Source organism: Cheilinus undulatus, linkage group 23 (assembly GCF_018320785.1).
Source record: "Cheilinus undulatus linkage group 23, ASM1832078v1, whole genome shotgun sequence".
NCBI classification, from domain to species: Eukaryota; Metazoa; Chordata; class Actinopteri; order Labriformes; family Labridae; genus Cheilinus; species Cheilinus undulatus.
The window spans coordinates 19647562-19673805 of record NC_054887.1 but is presented as its reverse complement, the minus strand read 5'-3'; the positions used below and the strand labels follow the sequence as shown (position 1 = coordinate 19673805).

Below are 26244 nucleotides of genomic sequence, written 5' to 3'. Positions count from 1 at the left end.
TTTATGCCCCTGGTTGATGCGTCGCCGGATAAAAAGTTCCTAGCATCAGTAGAAGTCAAGTCCGCATCCTGTAACGTTATTATTCCATAAAAACACCGATATAGTTTTCAAAACTATTAAAACACAATACCCTACCATTTACACAAATACGGGCCAATATTTTAGAGAAACTGTATTCAAGTCGGGATTTTGTTATGTTTGAGTGTGCTAAAATTTATGATTCAATGCAACTTTTCCCGCTATGCGTTCTGTTGCGACAGGTAAGGTACCTTTGTAAATATTGGATGTACATTTCAACGAAGCCAAAGTCAAAGTTGGATTCGCATATTAAGACAGAAGACGACACAGAAACAACGAAAAGTTATACGTAAGGGTTTTCATGACAGTCTCCAACAGTAGATATCGTGTAACGGTTAATTTTACTTCAGATTTACCTTCCAAACATTAACGTACGTAAACTAGAAACGGAATGACGTCGTGAGCCAAAGCTAGTTATAAACCTCTTGAACAAGAGAGATACGTTAACTTTTTAATACTCAATTTATGTCCACAAAACAATTTAAACGTGTTTTTTTTATGTATTTCTTTGCGTTAAACTCAACAGCCCTTTATGAGAATGAGAAGTGGGCGTACCTTTATCTGTCAAATGTGGCTGAACAACAGCTACAGCAGCCTCCTCCTCCTCTTTCAGCCCCACCCTTTTTATTTCCTTCAAGTCACAACTTGAAGGGAAACTTTATCCGTCTAAATCGATGTTGAGAAACGAAGACAGAAAGAGCGGGGGACGGGGCTTTCCTCTGAAATCAATATGATGCACAGTCGTCTTTCAGGATTTTAAAACGTTTTCTTCTTCAGTGATGTGACTTGATCTCTCCGATTAGGACTATGAGCGCCAACGACATCTTTGAGATGGACTCCGTGACAGAGACAGAGGAGATGGAGGGTGAAGTTGAAGAGGGCATGATAGACGAAGGATTAGGTAAGAGAGCTGACTTCTATAGTATAGGTGTCCTGACTTTATAAACTTATCATTAATGCTTTAAAGTTGGTACAAACAAGCTTAGCCATCTCTGGGGTAAGAAGCAGCAATATATTTAACCCTTCTCTGATCAGTATCAGGGATGCTTTAAAGGTGTATTTTTCCCTAACACCTTTTAAAACTTGCTAATAAGAGTGTAACCATAAATCAGGCTGAAAGTAGCCTATGTTTTTAGACAGATCTGATTTGGTCCACTCCCCATCCTACTTTTATAACACTCTTGATTCTGCCTCATTGAGTACAAAAAAAATTTGATGATTGTATAAAAAATAACCCACTTGTGCAGCAAAATTTAAAGGCTTAATACATTACAGACACTTGTAAGATACTCCATTTAAGATTCAGATGATGCACATGACATGTGAAGCAAAAAAACTCAGCTCCAGTGGGGGTGTGGCACACTTACTGAAGAGGAAACTAGCTCACATCTCATACCACTGTATTTGATAAGAAATAAGATATTGAGCAATCATTCTTTCTTTAAAATTAACCTAAAGAACAGCTAAAGTTGCTGCACATTTCATAGATGCCTGGTACATGTCAGGCTGCATGAATAGAGGCTTACACTGATTGTACCTTTCCTCACCCTTTATTATTGTTTTGCATGTTTTAAATTCCTGAAGCTGCAGACTGAAACCTCTGGTTAACTTTGGATGAGAGTGATAAAAAGCTACAGTAGAGTTATTGTGTGTTTGCACAGCTGTTAACTAACATGTCTGCATTCATGGCCATATCCATGATGATTTATTATGCTGTAGCAGTATTATTTCTTAATCACCTCAATAGACGTATTCTCATTTTGTAAATACTTGCCCATAATGGAATGTGTATGGATCTATCTCATATTAAAATGATAAATGCTTTTCACACTATCACAACAGGGCATAGCACTCTGTTTAGACCCTTGAACCACTTATCATGAATTATTAACATCTAGTGTTTTCAGATGTTATCACAGGTTCATATGCTGCAATGACTGATACTTTTGTAGTTGTAGCTCAACAATGTAGCTTTTCTCTGCAAGAGGAAGTAAGTTATTAACATGCACCAACATGGCAGGGTTGCGTCAACTAAAAAGTGCATCTTTATGGTGCACATAAAAGGCAGATTTTTATCACAGACGCTTCTGTGAAGGCAGAATGTGGATATAGATAAAAGGTGAAAGGATGGATGTTTTTCTGTTTGTTTGGTCTGCTTTTGTTTTTGCGTGTTGTTAAGGAGGATGTCCTCTAGAGAGGAAGTCGGGTGGTGGGTGGGTGGGTTGTGGCAAGAAAGCAGATTTAACAGCAGACAGCTTGTGGGCATCGACTCAACATGCTTTTCGTAAGACTCAGACACATGCTCTGACTCATTTAAGTTTGCAGAGGTTTTGTCATGACTGTTTCTCTTTGGGAGAATGACTCAGTAGCATGTGTGCATTTTTGAAATTTAACAAATAATAAAATGGGGATAAAATTAGAATTTAGATACAAGTTTTTTTGTATATTCTTTTCCTTCAGTAAGACGAGTCACATATTTTAAAACATGGCTTCACATTACAGGCAGTTACTAACAAGCCCTTATTAAGGTAATAATAGCCTAAAGGAGCAGTTATTAAGGATTAGCAGCTTATTTGTTACAGGCTTACCAGCATATCTGATGTCTAAACACCAAGTGTTACAAGCTTTGTTAGAGTTCAGGCTGTAAGGGTGGTGAGAAACTCTGCCAGAGGAAAGTATAATTTGATTATTTTCAGAGTGATTCCACGGTTAAGTTTCCCAGAGGGTTACTAAGGCCAGTGTTTGGAAAACAACATCTGTGTTCAGGGAGTTTTGTCACAGAGCTCCGGCTTATATGGAAAGACTGGAGGATTTTCCACATTACATGACAGTGGCATGAATTCCCGCAGATGGGGAAACACCACAGTTCATGCTTTTGAGGCCACTGTGGTGACGTATTTCTTTTCTTTTCCAGAGAGTCATAACATTGTGGTATGTAGACAAGAGTATAAAAAAAGAGCAAAAATAGCATTGAGTTTTGCGGGACAATAGGGGAGTAAAGGCTTCAAACTCAAAGACTGTTACTGAAATAAGTCACACATCAGCTAAATGTGAGTACAAGTATGCCAAGAATAAGCGTTGAATTGCTAACATGCTAATACTGTTCATCATAGTGTTGCTTGTTAGCATGCTAACACTTGCTAAGTACAAGCTACAGAAAATTAGTGTCATGGAGTTTGTAAGTATTTGGTCACAAACCAAGTGCTGTACAAGATAACAGTTTGAGTTTGAAGTTTCTGACCTTCCAAGTAAGGTTGTTTTCACACCCGATAGTCCGGGGGACTCGGTCTGTTTTGGAACAGAAATTGCAACAATGTTGCACTTTCCTTTGGTTTGGTTTGCATTCACATGCATGCTCTTGGTCCAAGGGACCAAACCGTCTGAACACCTACAACCTCTGCCTGCTTCTTCTACATGAACAATGAAAAAACACCAAATTTACGCTGTCTTGGGGTTCCTGCTTTTGCATTTGGGCATAATGAGCAGCCAGTGAGGCAGTGAACCGTCCAGCATTTCGTTCTTTACACAAGACGAATAAATCAGCACCAGCTACACTATGGCTACACACACACCAAGCGATGTACCGACACGTATTTGAGTGTATTAAATCACATATAAATCTGTATACCATTACACCTTATGCCTCTTCCTGCCTTTGGTTCACAAGTTGGTCCGCTTTGCTTTCACACCTCAAACAAACCACACCAGGGTTTGTTTGAAAGCGGACCAAGACCCCCTGTTTTTAGGCCGCACCAGAGTCCTTGTGAGCTTTCACACCACTCCAAATGAACCGGACTTTCCAGGAAAACGGGCCAGAGTTTGTTTAAAGCGGATCAAACAGCTCTGGTGTGAATACGCCATGAGCAATATTGCTAACCAAACCTATGCTAGCATTACTTTGTAACATAAAAAGCTAAAATTATACTTAAAGGTGGCATATTATGCAAAATACACTTTTTCAGGCTTTTCTAACAAAAATATGTGCCCCTGGCCTGATCACAATACCCCCAAGAATCAGAAAAAGCCCCCCCCCCCCTTCAGAAAATGTGTGCTGAAACAAGTCGTTCTCAGATTTTCCCCTCATGATGTCATGTGGGGAGTTAGCACCAACCCCTGGGTTCACTTTGTCCTCCCCGCTTTGAGGTAAACACATTTATTTATTGAATTAGGACAGCGCACATTTATCAACACATCTCTACACATGTAAATACAAATATGCCATAATTAGCCCAATAGCTTAATTTCATCTGTAGTCCTAGATGTATCCATGATACTTTTGACCTCCTAAAATGCTAAACACTCAGTGAAAAAATCTATAAATTCAAACATGCCCTTAATTTTGGCTTCCACAAGTCAACTGTATTGACAGCAAGAAGCCAGCACTCTAAGTGGGAAACCCCCTTCATTGGTGTTTTATCGTGCTAGTCCCACAGCACCTCAGGGGGGCTGAACAGTCATCTCTGGCGTCCCACTGCCCTCCATGCCAACACACATGTTCTTTATTTCACCTGTTCTACTGCTTTAAGACCCTCACAGCCCAGTCAGCACCACAAACAGATCCAGCATCAATAGATAAATAAAAATAATTGTAGAATTTTCACTTTAATAAAGCAGCTGATGTACAAACTATAACAGGTAGTTCTTAATAACACTGGAAGGAATAAACTGTAAGCAGCTCTACTATCTAAAGAAAGGTATAAAGAAATATACGAGTGGAACATAGCATTAAAAATTTAAGACTTGACCTGTTTCAACTGGTGACCCTTAAACCAAACTGAGACCACACAGTAATTTAAAAATGAGCTGAGCTATTTCAGATCTACTTCTCTGCATTGATAGAACACATTTCTCAAGTATTTTTTTTGTCATTTTACTCAAATTATTTGAAAGTCATTCGTTAATCTGCATAGTTTTCCCAGCATGCCTTTTGGCCTTAGACACTTTTGCACCATGAGTGAAGTTACCCACCGAGTTGAAGAAGTCCGGCCCGTGGGGACCAAATACAACATAGCAGGGATGATCTCCTGAACTCTGTGGAAGAGCACTTTCTGGGTCAAAGTGCACCTTTCAGTCTTTGTTGCTGGTAGTCAATCAAATTAGCTTTACCTTGTGTGGCATGATTTTTCCAAATTAAAATATATGAAAGACATAAAGGAAGATTGCAATGGATGAGAAACATGCAAGTTATATATTTGAACTTGAGTCACACTCAAAAAATGTATTCCCACTACTTAAAAACTTTAACGTAATTAGTTACCTATTATTAGTTTTACCTTTTATTATTAGCTAATGAGTATTAGCTCATCATGTTATTACATTCTCATGAAGGGACCTAGAAACAACTCTAGAAATGTTTGATCAGTTCTAGATTACATTTAAATCCTTAGTTTCTTTAAAATTTGTTTATGTTGGTTTATTCTTTAAATACGCACCATATTATAGGACAACATTCTGTAGAGCAGGTGTCCTTCTGTACAGAATAATGTATGTGTTTTTGTGTTTCTGATCCATATACCCTCAGGTGACTAAACAGTATACAGGTAGCTCTGCTGCCTGTACTATCAACAAACATTGGCTGACCTTTTTTTGTCATTTCTGTGGTTTGTCAGTAATCCATCAATTCACATAACTTAAAATAATGCGTAACCTGGTGATTTAGCACTTGATAAAGTTGCCTTTGTAAGAGCACACAATGAGATTGTTTATTACCATTTTTTTAAATTAATACATGATTAGATCTACATTAATCTGCAGCCAAGCTGATGTGAGACACAAGCAGTAAAGACAAAATGTTGGGCCATTACATTCATTTTCATGCGGTATAGTAGGACAAAAAGTAAGACATGAATTATTTTGAAACCATTTGTTTCTGGTTAGTTTTGCATGCATGAACATACTTATCAATAGCAATATAACAAAAAATATCTTTCCTTCTTTGTCATGCCTTCATTATATTCAATGTGCATTTATTTTTATTTTGTATGTTTTTTTTTACAGTTTACCCTGAGGAGTTTTTACCAACATATCACAGTATTAAAGAAGGAACAATAGTTGCCAAAGCACAACAGGTAAGTAGAAACAATTATGTTGATGCCAGTAATAGATGCAAAAGCACAAATGTAATAACCAGAGTGATGTGAGTACTTACATGTGGTTGAAAGAGCTTTAGTAAATCCCAGCGGTGTCACAAGTCTGATTGTAAGGAAAGAAAGAGAGGTAGGCATGAAGGGCGGGTGTCATGTTTGTTGACTCTTCCCACTTCTCCTGCATGGCCTGCATCACATGTTAAAAAGGCTGGTCAAGGTCGGTGTTATTTAGAAGTACTTGCACATACACACGGACACAAACGCACACACTCAGGCCTTTTTACCTGAGTATCATGTACAACATCATGGAGGAAGAGGAGTATGAATTTCAGGCCATGGAGTTACCTGATGAGCCTTGTTTTTGCCTTCAGGCAGAGTTTAACGACAAGCCTGACTCCTTGTTCTTTAATGACGGCGTCCGGAGGATCGACTTCATCCTGGTCTACGAGGATGAGGAGAAGAAGGAATTTGAGAAGAGGCACCAGAGTCAGAGACGCAAGGTGAATTTGTGGAGTTTAATCTCTTTGAGCTGCTTGGTTTTAATCAGTCTATCAAATCAAACTTTTAAGCGTCAGAAATATAGCTTCATCTACACACAAAAAAAGGTTTTATGTTTGCTCATTCCTTGTATTTCAAACCTTTTTTGCATCTATAAGATAGCATTTAAAGAGAAATTTTCAAAATGAGAAAGGAGGAACTCCTATATGATGAAAAATTATAATAAGACATTGCTGACGAGGGCTGGTTCTTAAATGTAGAAATCGTAGAAAATCATTTGTGTTGATGATAAAAATAAACCTTTTGCAATTGAGGTGGAATTTTTTTGCACCAAAACTTTGATGCAGGCACACAAAGATCTAAGCCAGTGCAAAACATAAGTTTAATGCAGAGCAGATAAGTGCAGATAAAAAGTTATAAAATGGGGTTTAACTAGAGAAATATGCTTTTAGTCTTATGAAGATGTAAATTCAAATTAGATATTCCTTTTATGTTCAAGTACCAGCGATACTGACTCGATCCTATTTGTTAAGGGAGGTTTTATTGACAGAGTTGCTGCATTATTTGACTTAAAAGACCTCTTTAATCATCCAGGAAGGGGAACAGCTGTGCGTATAATGTGTTTCTTTTAGTTCCTTTGTGCCGTACTTCATGTTCATTCAGCACGATTTTCAATGATGGATTGTTCAGTTCAGCTTCTGTTTAGGTTTTCTAGGGGGAAGTTGTGCAAACAAAGACCATCACTCTCTCCTTTATAGTACAGATTTTAAATCAGAAAATCAAATCAGATTAGTCTCTTTATCTTTTTGTTTCTCTTCTTTTTCTTAAGATTTATTTTGGGATTTTTATGCCAGAACTAGATAGGAGAGTTGTTCGAGTTGGAAGCTAAGAGAGAGTGAGTGAGGAATAGATACAGTAGATACAGTCAGGTCATAGCTGGGAGCAGGGCATCCTGCGGGGTAAAAGATCATTTCCCCCAGCCTACATTGCTGCAAATGTGCTGATTTTAAACACAGATGCTAAAGCTAACATGCTGTCATGTTCTGCATTGAGTGACTGATAAATTAATCTACTTAAAGGTGCAATGTGTAATATTTAACCTTGTAGCATTTTTTGCAAAAATGGAATATAATATTTATAAATAGGCCTCTCTAAATAAGTGTTTAATCACCGGAATATAATATTGTTATTTGGCCCCTTCTGTAGTGCTGTTTGAATGCAAGATGCAAAAATCCAAGATGGCGGAGTCCACGGAGGGGGCCCTCCCCATGTAAAAAGTTAAAGGCTTATTTGAAGTTCATGAAAAATGGAACAATTGTATATATTCAGGTGATAAAATACAAATGTAGAGAGGCCTACTTATAAATAATGTTGTATTTTATTTATTTTTTTACCAAGTTATGTTCATTAAATGCTACTAGGCTAAATATTACACACTGTCCCTTTAATATATTTGGAACAGGATGTTGTCTACACATTCAGAAACTGCTAGGAATCATGGACCCTATGGAAACGTATCAGTGATGGCCATGCCTCTATAGCCAAAAACCAATCCTGCACAAGCTCCAGCTCCATCGTGCAAAGAAGGCTCTGTTGTCACTCTTGATCTTTTCAACCAATCACAAAAGACCATACTTCATGAATCTGTTTTAGTGTTTTAATGACTCTATCATGTTTTAATGTGTTATAGTAAAGAGTGGCTTATATAAGAATGACTAATCCTCTAGGAAAGAATACATTTAGTATTTGGTATCTTCTTCAATCTAAATGTTATTTTATTTGTTAGTTTTTAAATAAAAATGTAAATTTCCATTTATTAGACTGAAAATTAGTGGATAGTCTCACCTGTCTAAAAACATGTGCTTAAAGGAAGAAGCAGGTTAAGTTTGATGCTAGTGCAACATCCATGGTATCATATGAATCTGTAGATTACAATGAAACTGTTGATATCAAACATGTGGTTTAGGTGCAAAATAGATCCAAAGTTGATTGTTTTTACTGTGAGCGATTATTAGGAAAATAATGTCCAGTGAGGTTGTGCCTATGGCGCTGATTTATTTCTGAAATTGGTACTTTGTTGTTAGCAGACACTTTAGGTTATGGCAATAAATTAATAATTTATTTGGAAATAAAAGATGTAATATTTTTAGGGCCCCTGTGAGTCACTGGCCCCTAGAATTGTTCCAACTTTTCTCCCCCAGCATACATAATAAAAGATGGGGACAAAAGGAAACAAATCTAACTGTGAAGTTCTTCTATGGTTATCATCACGGTCAAAAAATCTGCACAAAACAAATGTGACATTGATGGTTCATGATTAAATATAGGAAATCCAAGAACAAACAGCTGTTCCGGGTTCCTCAGAGAAGCCGGATACTTAATGTTAGCTGGGCATTTAGATGCCATACAAGCTTTGAGCACCAGAAAGTGAGAAACTGAAATCAAAGATACCCATGTGTCTGTCGCTGCAGGCGTCTTTCACAATAGGCTACTGTAACCATTGTGTTATCCAATACGTAGGAGTACTGTATACCCACGCTTAGTAGATACCAGTGTTGCAATCAAACCCCAAATGTGTTCTAATCCTAACCTGTTGCTTTTCTGCAGACATGAGTAACTCAATGTGTGCTGACAGATTACATCTGTGATAACACTTGCAAGAGCTGATAAGCCAGTTTTGGCCAGTTCCCTCAAATAAAGCGAGCTGCTACAGCTGTTGCAAGTCAAGGCTCATGAGCTTTATCACTACAGGCTGGAGGAGGAGTGGTTCAATCCCTCATTTAGAGTAATCCTAAAGCAAACTAAATCCACACAAACAAGACTAGGTAAAAACCTAGTTTGTGGCTGACTGCAACTATCTGGGATGCTTGTTGAAATGCCTCACTGAAACGTGTGTTCTGGCAGTGATTTTGTCATGATTGTTAGTAGTTTACGCGCCGTGAGACTGGTGACATCACCTCCTCCTGCAGGTCTTTTTGTTGGGCAGCTGTCCCAGCCTTCAACTTTTCAATGCTCCATTTCTCCATGGCGCGTCCTCTGATTGGTGCCCCGTTAGTGGCCATTATTAGCTAGACCAGTATGGATTGTGATTTTGTACACCTGATTACGGTGCAGCACCGGGATCTGAGGTGTTTTGGGGTCTTTTTTACACTTAAATTTTATGTTCACATAGCGGCGGCCATGACACCTGTGGAGACCGATATTACCTGCCCATGGATCTCCTGTGTTTTCCTCGGGGCATACTGTTTCCCTTTAATGACCACCCTCAGCTGTTCTGACCACAGTGGATGTGTTTGATCCTCATACCAGCTCTGCTTCCTGCTGTCACATCCGCTGGCTTTAAACACTGTTCTCTGACACTGCAGACTCTGTGTTGGTACATGTGAATAGCTATTCTTAGCCTGCGGTGCCAATTAGTACTTTTCTCTCCAAAATCATAACTTATCAGCCCCACACTGCTGTGTTACGCTCTGACAGCATAGGATCATCTGATTATGCCCTCTGATCGCTGTTTTTGGGGACAATTGCATAGTTTGAATGCTTTAAAGTGAGGCTACTGATAGCCTAGCAGCGGCAGTCTGCTAGCTTCGCCTATTACATTACTGAACATTTCCTCATCATTTTCCGCTATATGGCCATAACTCCCCAGGTCATTGGTTTAGCTAGCTGGATGTGGGTGTTATCTTCGAAATGAGCCATTCTGATCGCTCTGATATGTCTTGAATTCTTTATTAGATGAGATTGTGTGGGCTCCCCATTAACCCTTTGTGGTAGCCACATGCTAACTCTTCATCAGTGTGTGCTCCCAACAGCGGTCGAGGTCGTTGAAAGCTGTGCCGAATCAGACCGAGAGTGGAGAGAAAACTTTTTTTTGTCACAGAAAGCTTTCAGTGTTGCTCTCTGCTCTTGTTTGGATTCAGACACGTTGTCTGGTTCAGACAGAAGCTTCGCTGCGCTCAGTCCCCGCTAATGACAAGCCTGCTGGTCGTTAGCTGGGACACAAAAACTCATTAGCTGTATATAACAACTAACCCCATAACTGTCACATTGTAATGCCAAAGCGGGGGGCAGAAGAGCAGCATCCTCATTTTCTTTTGCAGAAAGCTTTCTGTGTTGCTGTCAGCGCTAGCTGTGATGCAGAAATGTATTGTTCTGGCTAAGGCTGAGCTAACGTTCGGCTAGTCCACAAGCATTCACACAACAAGTTCCCTTTTCCCACTCAACTGTCACATAATCATACCAGAGCAGCTCAGCAGAGGAGTAAAAAGATCTTTCCCGACATGAAAAGCTCATAGGGTTGTTTTATGCTTTGTCATACAGAAATGTGGCCCAGTTCTGGTGAAATGGAGGCTATAGCTATATCTGACTCTTCAGAGCAGTGGAGGCAGCCATTAGAGGGCTTTCAGCACGAGTAAACCCCGCCCATAGAGCAACTCTGTATGGATGAGCCATACATAAATGATGACTCGAGCCTAGTTACCTGAGGCAGCCATTAGTGACAGCATTCAGTCCAAGCAAACGCAACTCTGTAGTATATGGCTCATACAAAAGCATCACTCACTTAGTTACTTACCGACAGACAGACAGACATACTCAGACACAGACATTGCCATATGTAGGGCTGCCCTCAGGGGTCAGCCAAAAAAGTCTCCACAAGTTACTCCCTTTAGTTGCAAAACTGTTTTCTACCCTGACTGTAGCTACTGTGGGTTGTGTCAGATATATTTTTACCTTTAAATAGTGTATAATTAGCCTCAAGATGTTTACATTAGACAAAATCTTCATGAATGGAGTTCCTTTCTGACATAGGTTAAGGCTCCCATGAGGAGTTTAGCTGGGTGTGAAACAGACTGAAATTAAAACTGAAGCCTCTTTTGACCTGCAACAGCAAATAAAAGCATTTGGCTTAGGACTGATCATTTCTAGATTTTAGTTTTTGATTTCTGAAACTGCTGCTAAGGAGTAGGGTTAGGGCTTGATAATGTGGGTAATATGGACCTGAGGCAACAAATCTATATGGCACACCTGAATTCAATAATTAACAGGTGTGGCCAAATACTTTTGTCCATATAGTTTATCAAATAGACTACCTAGTGGTCAGTAAGCATGATACTGTCAGTGGTTCTTACTCAGATTTAAGCCTGGTTTCTCTGATTTACAAACCTAAAGTCCATAAAAGTTGGGATGTTGTGTAATAAATAAAAACAATAAAGTCCTCTATAAATCCTTTTCAATCTATAGTTGAATACAGTACAAAGACAACGAATTTAAAGTCAAACTGATTTACCTTCTTGTGTTTTTTTTTCTTTGTTTAAACATACATACTGACTTTGAAGCTTGCAACATCTGCCAAAAAAGCTGGGACAGTAGCCTGTTTACATGCTTAGATCATCTTTTCGTGTTTTTGGAATATGTAACAGGCGTGAAATTCAGAATGTTTTTTTTCTAAGATAATAATCAAGAAGTTTAACAGTTTGACTTTAATTTGTGTTTGGGTTTTGTTCTGTATAAAGTTGAATATAGGCTGAAAAGGGTTTGCAGATCAATGTATTCGGTTTTTATTCACACTCTATATAATGTGAGAACCTTTTGAATAAAGGTTTGTATTTTTATCAGTTAATTTGACATTTTTTTCACCAATGACCTGATGAAGTCAGAAGTGTTTTCCATCAGTAGAAATATAATATAGAGAGTGGCATTATTGTCTTAGCCGATATCTTGTTTTAAGTCTATATATCAGACAGAGAATTCACATCATGCTGCAATATAAAGCTTTTTTTTGGACATTTTGTATCATAACAAGTAAAGCATTTAACTGTTAAAATGAGACAGTCTGGTCCTTTAAAAATACACCTTTCATGTTAACAGGACATATCAGAAGAGATTACAAGGAGTGTTAAAATCGGCACAGACGAAAAGTTCCTCACTGGAGCTTTAAAATAAACACTGTTTGACTTCTGCATTTTTTTTATTTAAAAGTGCTCAAAAGAATGAAAGCAACATAATAAGGTTCACTGAAAATACAAATTTGTGTTTGCACTCTTTAAGACTGTATGTCTTAGAGTGCACTCAGCATTGACTTCACTAGAGCACCATATTTGATTGCATAAAACCAACAAAAACCTGCTCCAGCTTGCACATGGTGTCGTCACGCTTCGCCTCTATGTACACTGTAAATAAAGACTATGTTATGGAAATGGAACGTGCCCAAGCGAGTAAGTTGTCAACTGTGCTTTAAATAACAACAATTAAAGGTCACATTCAAGTAGCAATAATGACAGAAGTGGATCAAATAAAGGTTGACAAGGTGATAATATGTCTGATACTTGCAGATTTATTCAAATAAATGTTGTAAATAAAAGATTCTGCATCCTTCTCTTTAGAGACGGCGAGAGTACTTTGAAGCCAGCCTGATGAAGATGGGAATGGAGCTGGAGGCGACAAAATCAGTCAGCATATTATCTCTGGCACCTTTATCAGAATGTGTCTTGTGCATAATTCCTCATTCAAAAAAACATCTCCTTTTGTCTTCTGCAGGTAATAGATGATAAAGTGATATTTGTCAAAATCCATATGCCGTGGGATGTGCTGTGCACCTACGCCGAAGTCCTGCACATCAAGCTTCCCATCCAGCCCAACGACCTCGCCTGCCAGCCCTCCCCATGGTGCTTTTTCTCCTTCATCACAAAATACTTCTACCCCAGTGAGAAGCTGATTACCAAGGAGACCGAGTACTTCACCGCCCCCTTTGAGAAAGACCGGCTGGAGTATTTCCACGTGAGGGACAAAGACTTGTTCTTCACTCCGTCCATGAGGAGCAGGATGGTAAGTAAAAGCATCTTAACAATCATGTTTCGTTGTCTGATTCTCTCTGTTTGGCTTACAGCTGAAGTACACAGATTTAAGGTATAAATTCCTCCCTCAGGCTTATTACATCCTGAGTCGTGCTCCCTATGAAATACGAGGCAGCCTAAAGAAGTTTGGCATCACCAAGCTGCTGGATGGTGGAGTGTACAAAGCTGCCTATCCACTCCATGACGTAAGTCATTTACAGTCTATTTTGTTTATTGAAAGCCACATGGAAGATCATTTTATGCAGTTAAAATGCTAAAAATGTTTGTATTATTTCCCTGTTTGCTATTTCAGTGCAGGTTCAACGTCAAGTCCAAAGAGGAGGGCTGCCCCAATGAGCGATATCTGCTCTATGAAGAATGGGCTCATCCCAAAAGCTTTTACAAGATGCAACCACTCGACCTCATAAGGCAATCTTTAACCCCTTTTACACAAAAAAAACTATTATTTAACTCATGAAAGCTCTAGACATTGTTATAAAAACATTTCTGTCTTCCTCAGGAAGTATTACGGGGAGAAGATTGGCATTTACTTTGCCTGGTTGGGTTTCTACACAATCATGCTCGCTATTGCTGCTGTCGTTGGACTTAGCTGCTTCATTTACGGATACAAGACTCAAGAAACCAGCACGTGGAGGTACCCTCTCTAGAACAGGATTTTTTTTAAATTATGAGCTTAAAATGATAAATTTTAATGTGATGTTTAAAGATAATCAGTTGTAGTGATTTGTTAAAAATCTTGCAGCAAAGAGGTGTGTGACCCTGAAATTGGAGGAAGAATCATGATGTGTCCACAGTGTGACAGAGAATGCAAATACTGGAGGTTGAACATCACCTGTGAAGCCTCAAAAGTAAGTTTAATTTTATATTAAACGTTCATTATCAGTTGTTCCTTGTTGAATTCCCTTTTGATTTTATTACAGCATTTAGTCTTCTTAGGTAGAAGTCTATATGCATAATCTCTCTCGATGGCCACTTTTCCTTTCATAAGCACTCAGAATCTGTCAGATTACCTCAGGTGAACCGTGGTTGGGGCATGATGTTCAGTATGCAGTCTACAAAAATCTATTATTCAGTCTTTTCATATCCCCTAAAGCAGGGGTTCTCAACGTTTGGGTCAGGACCCTGTTGGGGTTTGCGAGTCACTGAGAGGGGGTCTCCAGATGCCTTAAAAAACTTTTAAAAATATTATTAAAATTACACTGTTGCCATTTTACACCAACTTTTTTTTTCTTTTTTGTTTAAAGATTCATTTTTGGGGCTTTTCATGCCTTTATTAGATAGCGGAGGACAGTGGATAGATAGATAGACTCAGATAGACTCAGAAACAGGGATGAGAGAGACGGGAGAGACAAGCAGCAATGGGCCACAAGCCAGATTTGAACCTGTTCTGCCCGCATACAAGGTGCACACCTTAAACCACCTGACCATTTGTGCACCCCAGACACTTTACACCAATTTTGCCAAATTTTATTCTGTTTTCATCACTTTTTCCACCAATTTTTGCCCATTTTAACACATTTTTGGCACTTAAACCCTTTATTTGTCCATTTTAAACCCTTTCCACCACTTTTTTCCTGCCTGTTTTTGCCACTTCTAAACCAAATCTTGCCATTCTCCGCCTATTGTTGGCTCTATTGACCAATTATTGCCAATATTAACCCCTCTTTACCTCTTTTTAATCCACATTTCACTGTTTAATTTGCCCATTTTTTTGCCAGTTTAACGAATTTCTGCCTAAGCTAACCCTTTTTTGCCAGTTAATATCAGTTTTTCATCCCATTTCACCAAATTCCCACTTATTTTTGCCACTTTAACGCAATTTCAGCCACTTTTTAATCCCCTTTTATCGCTTAATATGCCCTTTTTGTCACTTTAACCCATTTTTTGCCATTTTGTGGTTGTTTTTTGCCACTTTAATGTATTTTTTGGTACTTCTAACCCATTTCTGCTACTTTTAAAATCCAATTTCACCACATTTCCCACCATTTTTGCCATTATTAACCCATTTAGCTATTTTAAATGTATTTAATTCTTTTTTAACAAAAGGATTTACAGCTTTAAGAGGGCTACTTAATACACAAATGAATTAAAGCAATATTTGTTTCTTTGAAAAGAGTGGTTATTATTCAGGTTAAATATAAAATACCACAGCTTAATTTTACAATACACCATGGTTTTGCTGGCCCCCAGTTTGGCTGGGCCCCAGAAAGCTCTCCCATTGTCCCCCCTAATTTTTCCTCCCACATGACTATTCTTGATTGTGCATGGCTGTGTTCAACCACCTTCAGGTACAGTGGGGGTCCCCGGTCTCTGGCACCTTTATTTTGGGGGTTGCAGGCTGAAAAGGTTGAGAACCACTTCCCTAAAGGAACAACAGAAGTAGCGTCAGCAACATTGGTTCTCTTGGTTGTTAAAACATTCTGATAGTATGAGTTTTACCTTTGTGCCAGCAAATATGATATAGCGCTGTGTTAATCAGGATTAATTGCATCCTTTTTGTTGCTTTTAAAGATGCCACTATTTTGCATTTAAACCGATTTTTTTTTATTATTTTGAATTTTTGTACTCTATTAAACTAGGGGTAACTGACTTCCTGTTTGGATACAGACATGCTTTTATAGGTAGATTGGAGATTATGCCATGAACTTAACCACTGGAAAAAGGAGCTTGTCATGGATTGAAAAGGAAATCAGGGAACAGTGAAAGATGAATGTTTGATAATACGATGTGCTGATGACTTTTTACTCTTTCACTGAGCTGTCTGTAAGCTTTTTAAAGTGAAAGACGAACCATAAAAACCTATCTCTGCTACCCTGTAATATATTATTATCTCTAATGTAGCTATTTAACCAATGACTATAGACATTATGGCAACAACTGAACGTTTATGCATAACAGTCAATTATTTAGAGTACATTGCTGAATTTGATAGCTCTCAGTGAAGGATTACACAGATGTTTAGAGGCGGTAAGTCCAAGGCCAGACAGAGCATGTGACACTCAGATGGGGGGAGTTGTACATTCTAATAGCCACAGGCAGGAACAATGTCCTGTGGTGCACTGTGGGGAATGAGTCTTCATTAATGTCTTATCCTAATTATTTCTCCAGTATTGTGAGTCTTTAGGATCCTGTTTACATGTATTTCATCCTGTGTGTTTGTAGCATGTTCAGCAAGTGTTAACAATTGAATTTCCTCTTGAGGTAAAGTAAAGTAAAGTATTTCTTCTTCTATAACTAAAAAGGAGTTTAGAAACAGACAGCTATCTGCTGTTGCTCTGAACTTTTAAGGTAAGACTTTGTGTCTTTTATATAGACAAAAACCCCTCTTTAATTCTGTCCTTCAAGAATGCTTCAATTCAATAGTGATACAATGGGCCCTTTCTCATTCCCCCCTCTCACTCAGGGGGTTTCTGCTGCAGCTTGATTCAGTCTGGTATGGCCATTAGCTTTGTGGCTAATGCCTGCTATTATAAAAAGAAAGTATTACTTTATCATGAACCTCAGGATATTCATCTGCTCGTGCAACTGTCAACATACTGTACGTCAGCATCTTATTTCCATAGCTATCACACAAGGCCACAGTTGTGGCCCTCATGTTATAAACGCAGATCTCAACAGCCTCAACACAGCACAGTTACAGTTTCCGTTCTGAAATGTCTGCAGCTGCTTTTATTCCCTGTGGCTCAGTGACCAATGTGTTATTAACCAACTCACATAAAAGCAGGATATAACTGTGATGACTTTAACCTCCTTGTTTCTCTTTTTCTTGTAGAGACTTTGTATATTTGATAACTTTGGAACACTGGTGTTTGCAGTTTTCATGTCAATCTGGGGTACGTTTTTTCACAATCCCTTGAATATCAGTTTACATTTCTTTTAACTAATTTCACATAACAGTGTGGTTTTATCTCCTTGTCTCTCATCATTGCCCATCTTGTTTATTTCCTGCTCCTGTTTATTTCCTGGCTGCAGTGACTTTGTTCCTGGAGTTTTGGAAGCGCTACCAGGCGGAGCTGGAGTACGAGTGGGACACTGTGGAGTTTCTGGAACAGGAAGAGCCAGCCCGGCCAGAATATGAAGCCAAGTGTATCTATGAGCGAAAAAATCCTGTCACTGGGGTAACTTTCACACACAGACAGACATCAGACATCATTTTACTCCTATTCTGTATTTAATACTGTTTATTTTTGATTTAGGTAAAAGAAAAAGTGCCTTACACAGCCTGTGGACGATGTGTTCGGGTGTCAATAGGAATCGGGACTGTCTTATTCTGGGTACTGTAAAGGAATTAGATTTTATTTCAGTACAACTATCTTGCCAACATGTTTTATCCCTGTACAATTAAATAAAAAATCCTTAATTCCTGTTTTTAAAGAGAATATAGAAAGAAAATAATCAGACCTTTGAGTCAAAGCCTTGCCTAATTTTTTCTCTCAGCTTATTTTACAAATGCTGCTTGGTCTTCTAGATTCTGTTGATCCTGGCGTCCATTGTGGCCATTACTGTCTACCGCCTCGCCGCCTTTTTTGCCTTCTCCACCAGACTCAGAGCTCAGGACCTGAAGGAGCTGGAGCCCTTAAAGGAGTATGTGACTCCTCAGATGGCCACTGCCGTCACGGCTTCCCTCATCAGCTTTGTTGTCATCATGATTCTTAACATTCTCTATGAGCGTGTCGCCATCTGGATCACAGACTTTGGTGTGTTTAAATCATGCTTCTTCTCTGTTCTTAGTCTTTGCATGTACTTGCCGATCAGAGGTTTGAACCTTTTCTTATCTTGTGCGCAATCACAGAGCTTCCCAGGACTAAGACAGACTACGAGAACAGCTTGACTCTGAAGATGTTCCTCTTTCAGTTCGTCAACTATTACTCCTCCTGTTTCTACATTGCCTTTGCCAAAGGGAAAGCGGTTGGCTATCCTGGACAGCCTGTCTATCTTTTGGGAAGATACCGGAACGAGGAGGTATTTTCTGTCAGTCTAACTGTGCATGTAATTCACTCTCTTCTTACTCCTGACTCTTGCTTTTTTCATCATTGTTCTCCTGTAGTGTGATCCTGGTGGTTGTCTCATTGAGCTGACAACACAGCTCTCGATCATCATGGGTGGAAAAGCCATCTGGAACAACATCCAAGAGGTCTTGCTACCGTAAGACATCAGAATGTGTAACCAATTTTTAGTTAAATATAAAAACAATAACTACTTTAACCTCCTGAGACCAGAGCTTTTGTTTGGAATGCATTTTTAGTTTCTCCCGCTCAAGTGACCTGATTAAAATCTCTGCCATGTGTTTGAAAAGGATTTTTTTTTTTTCAATCTTTGAAAATTCTTTGATATATTTTGTAATTGTCCCATAAAAAAGTGTCCGAAATTCCCCAAATGTTTCAGAGATACTTTTTCATAAAGCTTCAACATTCTAATCAAAATTTCCCTTCAAAAAAATCCATGAAAATTCTTGAAAACTTTCAGGCAAATTTCCCAAAATGTGAAAATAAATTTCTCCTAAAATGTATTTTCAAATTTGCAAAATATTTCTTTCATGAAGATGATAAAACATTTCCCCAAGTATCCAAAAACAATTCTCTTAAATTTCCTTTCAAATTCTTGAAAATTTCAAGGGACACACCAACCCTGATTCCCAATTAAAATTCCCAGCAGATCAAAACTAAATTTCCAGAATTTTCCAGGAAAAAATCAAAGCAAATTCCCCTCAAAAAATTCAAATAAAATTTACCAAATTTACAAATTATTTCCTGAATTGCCATGAAAATGCCAGAGATTTTCCAAACAAATTTCCCCCTTAACATCCAAACAAATATCTCAAATTCCCTTGAAAATGCCTAAAAAAATAAAAGCAAATTTCTCCCAAAATCTCCAATGAAATATCCAGAATGTCTCCATGAATATTCAAATTCCCTAAAATGTCAATCAATTTCCAGGCGCACCCCAAATCCCAATCAAAATTACCAACAAATTAAACTAAATTTTCAAGAAAAAAAATCTAAGAAATTTCCTCCCCACAAAGGCAACACAAATTCCTATAAAAATGACAAAAAAAAAAGTTCAATGAAAAATTCCCCAGAAATCTCCAATGAACCTATTCAGAATATCCCCATGAATATCCAAATTCCCTAAAATATCTATAAAAATTTAAAAAAGAATTACCCCGAAAAATGCAAATCAAATTCACAAAATGTATAAATTAATTTCCCAGTTTGACAGAATATTTCTTAACACGCCCCCAAACATCCAAACAAATTTCCCAAATACCCATGAAAATGCCAAAACATTTCAAAGCCATATGCCCCCGAAAATCGAAAAAAAAAAACCCAAACCTCTCCAGAATTTACAAACATGTCCCAGAAATGTCCATGAAAATACTTGAAAGATTCCAAGCAAATCACCTTAAGTATCCAAACAAATTCCCCATTAAAAATTTCCATTAAAATTCCTTACATTTTTGGAGCAGATTCTACAAACATTTCAAGCAAATTACTGAAATTTGAATGGTCATTCTGAATAATTACCATAAAGATTCTAACAGCAGAAACTATTACTATGTAGTTGGATATCCTAAATGTAATGTCCTCATATGAGCATGCAGGGTCTTAGGAGGATAAGGTAAAATACAGCTGCTCATAAATACAGAGCGTCTCTAGCAAACAAACATAAAACTGCTGCTTTACAAACTCCATAGAATCTCAGTTATCATGCTGTTACTGACACGTATCACTTTCAACCCTCCACAGCTGGTTGAAGAATCTGATATCCCGTTACTGCACCCGTGTGGATCCAGAGAAGGTGATCCCTCGCTGGGAGCAAGACTATCAGCTTCAGTCCATTTCAAAGCTTGGACTCTTCTATGAATATCTTGAGATGGGTAAGAGGAAAGGAATAATACTTCTTCAGCCACTTTACTGGCCACATATTAAAGGTGCACACCTGGGACTGATTGCACAAGCTGCTCTTAAGGGTACTTATACAGCAGCGGTTTACTGATTGTAGGTGTAGGAGTCCTAATGTAAAAATAGATTGCATCACACCTCTGCCACGAGCACACTAATACCTAATACTTTGGCCTTAAGAAAAAGAACCTAAAACTGTGGGAAGCATGGTCTAACACATGTATCTTGTCTCTCAGTTATTCAGTTTGGCTTTGTGACCCTGTTCGTGGCCTCCTTCCCTCTGGCTCCAGTCCTGGCTCTGGTCAACAACTTGTTTGAGATCCGGGTTGATGCTTGGAAAATTACCACTCAATTCCGCCGCGTCGTGCCAGAGAAAGCCCAGGATATCGGCGCCTGGCAGCCCATTCTTCAAGGCATTGCTATACTTGCTGTTGCAACAAATGTAAGTCACTATTTACACTGGTTACAGCTATGCCAAGTAGTCATGATTCCACCTAAACAAAAACCATAATCTGTTTTCTGCTTCTGCTACATTAACTCTTTTTCCTGGTTTCTCTTAACAGGCCATGATCATCGCTTTTACATCAGACATGATCCCACGCTTGGTCTACTACTGGTCTTTCTCTGTGTACCCGTACCAAGAGCATGGGAATCACACAATGGCGGGCTACATCAACACATCACTGTCTATATTCAACATCAAAGATTTCTCAAACTATAGCAGGCCACTGAGCACTCCTTACAACATCACAACATGCAGGTACAAGAATTCACCTCACACTGTACGCTGAGATTTTCTATTGTCTGATCATAAAAAAAAAAAAAAAAAACAGAGTGCTGCTAAATTTAGTGACAGTACTTCACTCCACTTACATTAATAACTGACAACACGCACATGATACATGATATATTCCTAAGTTTAAAAGTAAAATATGTACATACTTTCTTCTTTTAGATATCGAGATTTCCGGTATCCTCCTGGGCATCCCAGAGAGTATGAGTTCACTGTCTACTACTGGCATGTGATCGCTGCCAAAATGGCTTTTATAATTGTTGTGGAGGTGAGTATGAACTATTGACTGCTCATAAAGATGGACATCATGTCTCCACCTCTTCCTTTTGTACACATATGAAGCCAAAATACCCCTGTGATGTTATATGATAATGTAAACTAAAAAACATTCAATGTCGGTGCTTGGTTTGTAACACGTACTATAAGAAACACCACCACCTATGGCAACTGACTTCCTGTTCCTGTGACCTGAAATGCACCTGATCTTACTACCATCTGACCAGTTAACCCTCATGACATTTTAATCACCATCTAGTGTCCATTTTAATTATATCAATTAAAAAAACTGAGTTGTCGTTTGTAGCTATGTATCTCACTATAGAGTACATTAAATACACCTTAAGACATTTTTTCAAAGACTGGCAGTCACCTGAAGCTATCAAGCAGACCAATCACAGGGCTGCTTAGTTACATTTTTTAGAAGTAGCATATCAGGCTACATGTGTAGGTGTCTACCTAGGTTCAGGGCTGTGTGAACCTGTAGAGTATGCTGTAGGGTAGATTCAGTGCAGAAGTTTAAATCAGACTTTTGTGCACCCTAGGAACCAGAGTTCACACAACAAGAATCAGCTTAAGGAGCCACAGTGTTAACAAGAATACATTAAAGTTACCTTACCTGACATACTATACAGCTAAATACATTCTTGTGTTGGTCTGAAGCAGACACTCCCTGATCTGGGTTTCTGAGCTCCACAGAAAGGATAAGCTCTAAGTGAAGAAGTCCCTTAACCCAGTTAAATCCTAGCTGTTCACCTTCACAAATCAACAGTGCTGACCAATAGGCAGCAAGAAGCTAGCGCTTTGCCAGGTTGTTGAGTGGGAACCCCCTTTAGCCAGTGTTTCATTCATTTAGTCCCACAACACCTCCAGAGGTCTGAACGGTGATTTCCAGCATCACCTCTCTCCATGCTAGCTGTCACCAGCCACCATGCCAACACTGAGACACTCTGCTCCATACCTACCCTACCTCATGGCTATCACAGACCAAACAGCAATGCTATCTTCAACAGATCCAGGCTTAGCATAAGGTGCCCTGACCAGAGCTAGCACTCGCCCTCTCCAGACTAGGCTGGCACAGTCGTTGGAAACCACTGCTCTAATCTGCATTACAGTGCTGCATGTCAGTACAGCAGTACAGCTGCCAATTATGGTGTTCAAGTCTTTTTTTTGCATTCAGTATCTAATTTAAACTCAGCTTCTTAGAAAAATGGCAACTTGGACACAAATCAGAAAATTTTCTAACATTAATGACAGAAGCCATGTTTGAGAAAAATGTATTGAACATGTATTTTGAATTTAAAGATTGACTTGTGTCCCCTCTGTTTACATGGACGAAGCAGAACTTCTGACCTATTCTGCAGTCAGTCAACAGATGGGGCTTTAACTGTTTTGACTTCATCCATCTTTTTATATGGTCTATCAATGGGTTTGAAAATGATGACAAATCTGCCATGGGCTTGAGATGCTTGATGGCTGCTACATGTCCCTTCGGTTTGACAACAATAGTTTAAAAGACAAACTGATAAACTGAGGTCACAACTGTCTACATGTGTATGATTTGTTATAGTGAACACAGAGATGAACATGTCTGTTAAGCTAGATGGTGACAGAAAAGTTGATGTTTAGACCTGTAAAAATACTGAAAATGAGGTTGCTGTCTCAGTTCAGTTATTGGCGGTTTAACCTGGTGACTTTTGACCAAATTTGGCTATTTCTATTGCCTCAGTTTTTCATTAAATGCATATCTGATGAGCAGATTTGGCCAATTTTTTTGTCTCTAACATATCCAAAAGAAAAGAATAGTTTGCAAGAAGTACAACATTCCCTTTAAAGTCAATGCATTTTATAGTCTATGTTTAGAAAAGCACAAATGAAGTGTTAGAAAAGCTGCCATGACAGTGACATCTATGAACACTCTCACAGGCTGAAAGTCACCAGTTAACACGGTCACAAGTCAAACCAATACACCAGGAGCTTTAAATGTTGTAGAAACAAAGTGCAGACGGTCATCAGTCTGAGCTGATCTGATGCTACTATTGATTACTGATGCTAATGTAAGGTGAGTCCAGATCTCAGAATTAACACAAGTTCTTCAAGTGTTGTCATGTTTGTAGTTTACATCCCACACATCAGGTAGTTGTATATAGCTTCCACTCTAGAGTATCCTCCATTAACACAGGTCAAGTATTACGCTCATGACACAGCCAGATGCATCAAACTCAGGGTGAGACAGCAAGTATAACTCCAGCCTTCTCTCACAAATTGATTGTGAAAACATGAATTATTAAAACCTACTAATGGGCGTGCCTTTCTTACCTTTCAGCACATTGTTTACCTTACGAAGTTCATCCTGTCCTATATGATCCCGGATGTCCCGTACACTGTCAAAGAGCAGATCAGACGGGAGAAATACTTGACTCAGATGATCCTCCACGAGACCAACCTGAAGCTGGTGAGCAAACGTTTGAAACCCGCCAATGACGAGAGTGTGAACGACACAGAGATGGTGGAGGTGAAGGACGAGCTGGAACTTTCTTTGGATTTCTGACAGTAGACACACGATGGACGGATGGAAGATGGGATACAGAACGGATACTCATCTGTAAATACATGACTATCCAGTGTTCAACAGGATGTAATCACATCTTTAGTATTGACCAACACCTTAAGAACTGGAAACTATTATGTATTTGTTGCAGAAAATGTTCACCAAAAAGTGAAAACGAAGACATCTGAAGCTTCTTACAGGGCTGTTGGAAACCGAAAGGGGGAACCACCGTTATACTTTAAATTCTGGACTTTGTCAAAAGCATATTAAAGCAAATGAACAGTGCATCTGTCCTCTTCCGCAGCTTTGAATGTTTTTTTTCCCCAGTGAAACTAGACGATCTTCCTTTTTGCAGTCTGGTTTCGATATTGGAGAAAAACAGAAGCAGGGGTGTAAATCAGACTGAATGGCACAAACTGTTTCTGGAATATGTATGAAAAACAACAGAAAATTCCGAATACAGTGTCCTTTTGCTTCTTTTTTTCAAGTGTTAAACTCATTATATGGTCTTTACCATCTGATGGAAATACACGGTCATTATTACAGAGACTGGTCAGTTAATGTAATGAAATGTAGGCCCTTTATAAGAGCTTGATGTTTAGCTAAAAGCTAAAAAAGGAATTTTGTGTCGTCATAAGCTTATATTTTTTCCTGATAGATACTTTGTGCCAAACCACCACCATTACACTGTCTTAAGTTGCCCATTGCCCATCATTCTAGTTGCAAACTAGTGCCATTGCTTCATTGATTGCCATAAACTAATGCTCTTATGAAGTGTCAGTATTATCAAATACATTATTGCAACACTTTTTAATGCAAGGAGGGCAATCAAGAGTTTTTGTGTGTTCTTCCATGTCTGTTACCAAAGAGTTGTAGCGATCTACTGCAACACAAGTGAGTTGTCAAAGACATTGCCTTAAAAATGGAGCTTAAGCCATGTTTACAAGTTTACAGACTCATAAAACTGAAAGCTTCTACAGTTGTGTAGTTTAGTTTAGCTGTTACTTTGAATGAAATGTTTTATCCCTGTGAAGAGGTTCAGCTGAGGATGTATCCTCAGTGTGTGATTCCTTTGCCTGTATATAGACAATGCCATCCTGTGCCTCGACCTTTGCACAGCTTTGTGACTGCATGTAAAGCCCTGTGATTATTGAGTCTTTCCTGTGTCAATGCTGAAATCAATACCTCTGCTGTATTTTTGCCTAACAATGGTACCATAACCGCCATGTATGTAAACAGCATTATATACTAGCAGTATCTGACCATGTTTCTGTCTTGTCTTTTCAATATTAAGAATTGAATTAAATTGTTTTATACAAACTTTTTCCTCTTTATTCTAAAAAAGAAATTTTTGATAATATGTGTTTAATAATGCTGAAAAGTACCAATGGCTATCAAAGAACTTAAGCTCTTCAGTCCTATTTTCAACCCGCAGCTGGAAAAAGAGAGAGAGCAACAGTGGTCTGTTCTATCTGGACACAGTTAAACTGGAGTATGAGCGATAACGCTCAAACACTGTTGTTTTCATGTATTTTTGAAACATAGATGGTGCTGAGCAGAAGTTTCATCCATGTTTGGGCCAAAAATTGAGGCTGAAGTAATGCATGCAATGACAAATAAGACCACCTGAGGGCACCATTGAGCAAGAAGGAGGAATGACACAGTCCAAGTCATGGTCTGGACATCTTTGCATCTTACCAGGGGCACAGTAAATATTGGTTGAAAAAAATAACAAGGCCCATGTCTTTAGTCAGGAGTAGGGGATGGATGTGAAGAGAAACATGGCCTAGGGCAGTGGTTCCCAAAGTGGGGGATGGGACCCACTGATGGGATCGCTTGACACCCTAGGAAGGTTGTGAGAGGCCCTCCAAAAAGCAAAGAATATTTCTAAATGGTTTTAAATAGCATATTTTACCAATTTTGTAGAAATATATGCATGAAATGAGTTCAAAACATGGTCATTTGATGAACACGGCTGTGTTCAACTATTCCTCAACCACCCTCAGTGACAGTGGAGGTCCCAAGTCCCCGTCACCATTATTCTATGGGTCGCAAGCTGCAAAGTTTGGTAAGCCCTGGCCTTGTGTACCATTCAGGGGGGTAGAAGGGTTGTTATGATACCCTGGTCATGCTATGGATGTCCCAAGGGCCTGCAAACAGCCTGCAGAAAGCCCTGGGCATTTTACCAGGGGTGAAAAGGCCCGGA

The 26244-nt window shown here is 38.8% G+C and overlaps 1 protein-coding gene across 1 annotated transcript; it reads left to right on the top strand.

Moving 5' to 3' along the window:
• The first annotated feature begins 706 nt into the window (after positions 1–706).
• Positions 707–25352, top strand: ano6 (anoctamin 6). The gene is made up of 20 exons (XM_041780757.1): positions 707–979; positions 6076–6146; positions 6536–6664; positions 13046–13111; positions 13200–13487; positions 13588–13701; positions 13809–13924; positions 14016–14150; positions 14259–14364; positions 17289–17349; positions 17489–17634; positions 17713–17790; positions 17985–18213; positions 18309–18478; positions 18564–18661; positions 20263–20393; positions 20655–20860; positions 20982–21178; positions 21374–21479; positions 23814–25352. Exons 1-20 carry the CDS (start codon positions 886–888, stop codon positions 24036–24038), a joined length of 2766 nt encoding a protein of 921 aa, XP_041636691.1. The 5' UTR covers positions 707–885; the 3' UTR covers positions 24039–25352.
• Positions 25353–26244: the final 892 nt, after the last annotated feature.

What these genes read in the sequence shown, in the direction of transcription:
- ano6 (XM_041780757.1), top strand. Translation starts at nt 886, where the DNA reads ATGAGCGCCAACGACATCTTTGAGATGGACTCCGTGACAGAGACAGAG. An exon ending in TAGTTGCCAAAGCACAACAG is followed by an intron (nt 6,147 to 6,535) that starts GTAAGTAGAAAC and finishes TTTTGCCTTCAG; the next exon opens with GCAGAGTTTAACGACAAGCC. An exon ending in TCACCTGTGAAGCCTCAAAA is followed by an intron (nt 14,365 to 17,288) that starts GTAAGTTTAATT and finishes TTTTTCTTGTAG; the next exon opens with AGACTTTGTATATTTGATAA.